This window comes from Oreochromis aureus, linkage group 12, assembly GCF_013358895.1.
Source record: "Oreochromis aureus strain Israel breed Guangdong linkage group 12, ZZ_aureus, whole genome shotgun sequence".
Lineage (NCBI taxonomy): Eukaryota > Metazoa > Chordata > Actinopteri > Cichliformes > Cichlidae > Oreochromis > Oreochromis aureus.
The window spans coordinates 35,613,314-35,620,718 of NC_052953.1; the positions used below are offsets into that span (position 1 = coordinate 35,613,314).

Here is a 7,405-nt window from a genome sequence, read left to right on the forward strand (position 1 = left end):
AACAGTACACAAGACACAGAACAGAAACATACACAATTTTTACATATTTACATCAAGGACAATAGTTACCAAAAACAGAGTACTGTACCATTATTAAATTAAATAAAATTAAATTCAGATAAGAGGCAAACCCTGGTTACAGTGTGAATCAGTTGATAAAATAGTGCAAGTTACAGCACAGATGTAAACCTCTATGTTTGTTGGGAGCAGTTCTGATTGTACAGTCTGACAGCTGCAGGGAGGAAGGACCTGCAGAAACGCTCCTTCATGCATCTAGGATGCAGCAGTCTGTCACTGAAGCAGCTCTGCAGTTCAGCAACATTTCCATGCATAGGCTGGGAGACTCTGTCCATCAGAGATGTTATTTTGGCCAGAGTCCTTCTGTCTCCCACCACCTGCACTGGGTCCAGGGTGCATCCCAGAACAGAGCTGGCCTTCCTGATGAGTTTATCCAACCTCTTCTTCTCAGCTGCCGATAAACCGCTGCTCCAACATACAACACTGTAAAAAATGACAGATGCCACCACAGAGTCATAGAAGGTCTTTAAAAGCGCTCCCTGTACTCCCAATGACCTCAGCCGCCTCAGCAGGTAGAGTCTGCTCTGACCCTTCCTGTAAAGAGCATCAGTGTTGTGGCTCCAGTCCAGTTTATTATTCAGGTGAACACCCAGGTACCTATAAGAGTCCACTATCTCAATGTCCACTCCCTGGATGTTCACCAGTGTCAGTGTGGTGGGTCTGCGTCTCCGGAAGTCCACCACCAACTCCTTGGTTTTCCCAGCGTTGATCAGCAGGTGGTTCTGCTGACACCAGTCTACAAAGTCCAGAGTCCACTGTCTGTACTCCGAGTTGTCCTCACCTGTGATGAGGCCGACTATGGCAGAGTCGTCAGAGAACTTCTGTAGGTGGCAGCGTGGGGAGTTGATGGAGAAGTCTGCAGTGTAAAGGGTGAAGAGAAACGGTGCCAGCACAGTTCCCTGTGGGGCCCCCGTACTGCAGACCAGCGTATCAGAGACACAGCCCTGTGACCTCACATAGGCTACGTTCACACTGCAGGCGAAAGCGCATCAAATCCGATTTTTTCGACCCTATGCGACCCATATCCGATCATGGTATGACAGTGTGAACAGCACAAATCCGATATTTTCAAATCCGATCTGGGTCACTTTCATATGTGGTCCTGAATCCGATACATATCCGATGTTTTAGAAAGCGACTGCTGTGTGAACCGTCAGGTCGCATGAAATCCGTCTTTTACGTCACTGACACGAGACAGACGCCAATTATCAGCGCCGGAGAAGACAAACCAAAAAAGCATGGCGGCGGAAACTGGAGACGGAGCGAGTCAATGGACCGAAACTGAGGTTGCGGAATTGATTAGCATATGGGGAGACAATTCTATCCAAGCTAAACTTGAAGGGTTGTATCGTAACCGGGCTGTGTTCGAGTGCATTGCCAAAGAAATGATTGAACGAGGGCACAGGCGAACATGGCTACAGTGTCAGAGGAAAATCAAGAGCCTCAGAGCCAAGTTTAAAGAAGCTAAAGATATAAACAAATGAAGCGGATGTGGTCGAGTCACCTGCCCGTTTTATGATGAGCTTGACCGTATTTTGGGGGACAAACCCAGCTGTCAGCCAATAGAGCTGATCGATAGCTCCATTGAAACAGCTGAAGAGGAGCCTGAAAGTCCAAGGGCTAGCGCTAGTCCAGGGGCTAGCGCCAGTCCAGCTCCCAGCCTCAACAGTGAAAAAGGTAGGCTAACTTGTACCTTGTTGTAGTCATGTGTGGAGAATAAAACTGAGTACAAGTAACGTTACATTAAACGTACTGTATAACACATGTCTAAACACATAACAGAACTGAATAAATTACTGAACAAAAATTGAAAACATTCTTTAAGACAGCAATAGCGTAATTCTAAATGAAGGCTGAACTACATCAGCTATAACCATGTACATAACTTTTTAATAGGTTGTATGATTGTATTTTCGAAAGGCGCCTGTACACTGGGTGAGGATACTGTCATGATCTGGGTGGGTACCTGCAGGCCTCCAACGGCGGCTCCTCCTCCTTTAGGCGGAGATCGGTTGCTCCTCCCTGGCTGACCACCTGTGGGCAATTATTCCGGCAGCATATTAGACCTGCGCTCTCAACCGTTCATTGCCTGAGTATCTGCTATCCCATGTTAGTCTAGTGGAGAGTGATTGCTTGTCCTAAACCCGTGTGACGACTTACCTGTTTTTCTTGTTCTCAGAGGTAGCTTCTGGAGTGGAGGTCTCGCCTCCCTCATTCCCGCTTTCCTGGACCTGGGCCACCAGCTGCTGAAACGACGTTGCCAACTGGTCCACTACTCGCTTGCCTGCCTCCCCACGTCACGACCGCATCCGGGCCTTCCGCCCTATCTGACCCCTCCACCTGTAACCAAGTAAGGCGTCTCAGTTTAACTGTGGAGGATCACTGATTGTCTGCTGGATCTCGTTGACTATGCTCTCCTCTCATTACAGTGCCCCGGCCACTTCCAAGTCCAGTTTCCACCTCCCCACTGCCTCTGTAATTCAGCTACATCCTAGAGTTGTCTAGGTCACTCTTAGTTACCTTAGGTTTTTTCTGCGCGCCACTAGTGTGGTGGCGTCGTTTTGCTTTCGCTTATGTTTACTTGTGGGTGGAAATAAATCCTTTGTTCACTTACCGTCTCGCTTCCGGTTTGGTTTCTGCACTTGTGTCCATCTCAGTTACTTAGTGCCGCTGGGCCGTGACAGATACTCCTGTGTCACTGACATTTGATTCTGTATCAGACGAAAGTTCTTCATCTGCAGTGAGTGCAGATAATTCCATAAAGAAGAATGCACAAACCCGAAGTAAATAACCCATATATTAAATAGAACATTGTTGTTGCAAACTTTTCATCATCCCATTAGAATAAAAACGTTTTTTCAAAGTAAAGTGTCATGTTGAGACCTCACAAGGCAAACTAATGAGTTAAATTTTACTCTAGATGCCTAAGCATGGATAAAGCACACATATCTTTTAATTAATACTACTCATTTTGTCAATGAGAGGGAAGGGTTAGATTGTAATGTAAGACATACTGTAGACTGTACAATGTTTTTTAAATAAAAACCATGATTTGACTCAAATGATCAAATACCCCACAGTCTTAATTTCTGACCTGTACTGTTATGGTGATGTTCTAATTTCTCCAAGGTGTGTACCAGAACTACATATGCCAACAACCACCTTTCTACCAGCAGGCAGTACAGGCTCCACATCTTTACTGCCCAACACAGTCTTCACTCATCCATTCCACTCCATACCCCATGGCTTCAACTCAGTCTCCACCATTTGAGATGTCCAATCAGTCTCTGTCTTTCCAACAAGATTTAGCTCAACCTCTTCCTTTTGGTAATGCCCTTCCACCATCTCACAATCTGGGTCAGCCCTTTAGACCAGAACGACCAAACCCTCGAGACCAGGCTCAGCATGCATCCTTTAACCAGGCCTTTATGTCATCCTACCCTCCTCCAGATGAACAGGATTAAACTACTTTAAGGCATTAGTTTAAATGTTATAAAAAGCAAGTTTTGCACATGGTTCACTTAATGTATTTTAAATGGATACTCCAAAAATATTTCAGTTAATGTTATGTTAATATTGTTTTGGAGGGGCTTTACTTTCAATGCAAAATGTTGGTTATTTATCGTTGCATCCAAAAATGCTTTATATTTGTTGTTAGAGATTTTCAGTACTGCTGAAGGACAGTGGGTCTTTCAGATTTAATTTGTGCTTTTCATATGCAAACATATGTTTTGAGACAAACAACATGACAATTTCAGTACACAGAGGAAGAAGTGTACATGTTACACACGTCAAAATAAATATTTTCCATAAAAAAATAACTTTGAATGCTTTACTTTAAATTTTGTGAATGCATCACTTAAACATCAAGCTCAAATTTATTGACAATGAGATGAAAGCATGGCTTTTGTGCCTTAACGTTGACTATGAAAAAATTGGGTCAGCACCTCTCTGATTCTTATTGGCTGAACATCTGGTAAGATGCCTCCTTCGGTACCTCTAGAATCACGCAAATCAGCGTTATCAGTTTCATTGTAGGCTTCACCATGTTTTTCACACACATTGTGAAGTGTGCAGCATGCAGCTATCATTGTAGGAACAGTGTGGATGTCCACATCAAGACGTTTCCCAAGGCACCTCCACCGACCCTTAAGTCGGCCAAATGCACACTCCACTGTCATCCTGGCTCTACTGTGTCTCTGGTTGAAGTATTGTTGTTCTTCAGTTAGGGTTCCTGTATCTGCGTATCCCTTCAGCAGCCAGCTTCGCAGGGGATATGCAGGGTCACCAAGCAGCATGACTGGAACTTCAACACCCATGATTTCTTCTGTAACCTAAGATTATGTGAATACAAGGTGACACACATCAACAAGGAAGAATGGTAAAACAATTTTAATTACAATTCACTGTGTTCAAAGATACTGACTGGTGGAAATAGCTCCCCTCTCTCTGCCATTGTGTATATCTCAGAATTCTTGAGAACCCTGGCATCGTGAACGGTTCCTGGCCATCCAGTGTAGATGTTAGTGAAACTGTTGGGAAGACAACGTTGGAGAAACGTGAACATTTTATTTCTACTGTAAATCTGCAGATTCTGACAGAAATCTGCAAGTATACTTTGAAGCACTGCTCTTCTCTAAAACAGCAATAAGGATTATTATCGGGACATATGTAAACAGCAAAATAAATTCATAACTTAAGGCAAAATTGCGAAACGTAAAGTCCAAAAAAAGTCTTTATATTACGGGCCATCAGTCAAACAATACTTTTTGGTCTGGGTATGGGTGCCAGAAAATGCAATATATTTTAATAAAATATATGAAATCTGTGAGGTGGGAAGTATAAGTTCTACCTTTTAAGAGTAGTTTTACTTGTAAAAGTAACAGTTCACTACTACATTGAGCAACAGTTGATTACTTATGCCAATTTATAAAGGATCACTCATTTATTTAATAGTAATCATTTAAAAATATGTTACATAAAAAAAAACAAGTAAAGTGAGTTTAAATGCATAGGGAAACCGATTACTGGAAGCAGGAATGATGTGGGTAATTAGGAGAAAACAGAGAGACTGAACGAAAACAACACAAAATGTTCATCACACTTATGATCAAACGGTTACTTGCATAATTCTTTAGCCGACTACTTTTTGTCCAGCTCTGTATATACATTTGAGCCCTTCAAATGCATGTTTATTTCCTTTCAATTTTTCATAATTAGTAGATCATAGTATGCTTACCAGAATTGATGGTCGACGACGCCCTGAAGGATGACAGAGTGCCAGCCTTGATTGTCCTCAGGAGCAGTGATGGGAATGTGACTCCCATCTATTGCTCCGGCACACTGTGGGAACCCCCATCGCTGTCTGAAGCCTTCAATAACTTGTATCAGGTCATCTCCTCGAGGCCATTTAATGTACTCAGGCATGAGGACATAGCGGACTGCAAAGCAAAATTCATGGACGATGGAACAAACTGTGGATTTGGCAACTCCGAACAGGTTTGACATGGTCCGATAACATGCGCCTGTTGCCAGCCAATACAGCCCAATTCCAACGCGCTTGCTCACAGGTATGGATTGGCGGAGATGAGTATCCTGTCTAAGCATTCTTGCTGAAAGGAGCTGACAGAGATATTCAAATGTTTGTCTTGACATCCTGAAATTGTGGATGAACTCCGTGTCAGTGAAGCCTCTCACATCCCAATCCCACCACTCCTGGTTCCGACTCCGTGTCCATATATACCTCTGCACGGAGGTAGCAGCCACTGCTCCAAACAAGGCCATTGTTAAAGCACGGACTCTCTTTTTTCTCAGCGTCCTCCTTTCTCTGATTAATTTGTCGAGATTCTGTCGGTTACGACTTTGCATAAATTGACAAACTGCTGCAACAACACCTACTCGCTCTGTAGCCGCCATTTTTACTTCCGTAAACAGAGCGTGTTGTGCTTCTTTTGCGCATGCAGGTCACTTTGAGGGCCGTGAACCGTTCACACTGCAGCATGTTTGCTGTTGCATTTTATGTGTAGTGTGAACAAGCAGACAAAAAAATCGGATTTGATCAAAAAATCGGAATTGAGCATTAAGACCTGCAGTGTGAACGTAGCCATACTGTGGACGTTCTGTGAGGTAGTCCAGTGTCCACTGGGACATGTGGTGGTCCACTCCCAATAGCTCCAGCTTGTCTCTCAGAAGTCGTGGCTGGATGGTGTTGAAAGCACTGGAGAAATCAAAGAACATGATCCTCACAGTGCTTCCAGGCTTCTCCAGGTGAGTCAGAGCTCGGTGCAGGAGGTAGATGATGGCGTCCTCCACCCCAATGCCAGGCTGGTAAGCAAACTGCAGCGGATCCAATGAAGACCTCACCAGGGGGCGCAGATGGTTTAGAACCAACCTCTCGAGGGTCTTCATCAGATGGGATGTCAGGGCTACCGGCCTGTAGCTGCTGAGGTCCTTGGGATGGGAGGTCTTTGGTACCGGTACCACACAGGAGGTCTTCCACAGCTGTGGTGCTTTCCCCAGTGACAGGCTCAGGTTGAACAGATAACCTAGGATGCCACACAGTTCATCTGCGCAGCACCTCAGGAGCCTGGAGCTGATGTCATCTGGACCTGCAGCCTTCCGCACCTTGATCTTGTGAAGCTCGTTCCTCACTTGAAGTGCTGAGATGGAGAGAGGGGATTTCGGGGGAGGGGGATGTATGTTGGAGTCCACAGAAGCTGGGGGAGGGTGTGATGTCTGGGAGCTGAGAGGTGTGAAGTCCTGAGATGAAGGACAGGCAGTCCCTGAAGATGAAGGAGATTGCAGCAGGGGGGACGATGCTGTGGGAGGGGTGGGTGGTTGATCAAACCTATTAAAATATTTATTTAGGTCATTCACCCACCCCAAGTCTCCTGCAGCCTGGGGGGTTGGTTTTTGTCCTAAGATTGTCTTCAGGCTGTTCCAAACCCCTCTGATGTTGTCCTGTTGCAGCTGCTCTTCCATCTTCCTCCTGTAGTTTTCCTTTTCTTGCCTTATCTTCCATTTCAGCTTCTTCTGAACAACTCTCAGCTCCTGTTTGTCTCCAGATCTAAAGACTCTCTTCTTCTCCTTGAGGAGAGCCTTAATTTCAGGATTTATCCACGGCTTGTTGTTAGAAAAACACTGTATTTTAGCCAATCTGCGTCAGTAGTGCATCCATCAACCTGTGTGACCTTTTTTGGTTTTTAAGAAGATTTTATATTTCCTGGCGGTGAAATTCCCCTAGGTGGCTGTTGGGTTTATATTTTATTATTGTCATTTGTATTAAGAAACATGTAATCATTTGTGTTTAGAAGTATATAGTTGATGG

The 7,405-nt window shown here is 44.5% G+C and overlaps 1 protein-coding gene across 1 annotated transcript; it reads right to left on the reverse strand.

Moving 5' to 3' along the window:
* Positions 1–3,236: 3,236 nt before the first annotated feature.
* LOC120443187 (protein ANTAGONIST OF LIKE HETEROCHROMATIN PROTEIN 1-like) lies at positions 3,237–5,862 on the reverse strand. The gene is made up of 3 exons (XM_039621303.1): positions 5,318–5,862; positions 4,505–4,610; positions 3,237–4,412 (listed from the first exon to the last, which is right to left on the reverse strand). Exons 1-3 carry the CDS (start codon positions 5,860–5,862, stop codon positions 3,993–3,995), a joined length of 1,071 nt encoding a protein of 356 aa, XP_039477237.1. The 3' UTR covers positions 3,237–3,992.
* Between the last annotated feature and the right edge of the window lie 1,543 nt (positions 5,863–7,405).

What these genes read in the sequence shown, in the direction of transcription:
- LOC120443187 (XM_039621303.1), bottom strand. Translation starts at nt 5,862, where the DNA reads ATGGCCTTGTTTGGAGCAGTGGCTGCTACCTCCGTGCAGAGGTATATA. An exon ending in GTCGTCGACCATCAATTCTG is followed by an intron (nt 4,611 to 5,317) that starts GTAAGCATACTA and finishes TCTTCCCAACAG; the next exon opens with TTTCACTAACATCTACACTG. An exon ending in GAGGGGAGCTATTTCCACCA is followed by an intron (nt 4,413 to 4,504) that starts GTCAGTATCTTT and finishes ACATAATCTTAG; the next exon opens with GTTACAGAAGAAATCATGGG.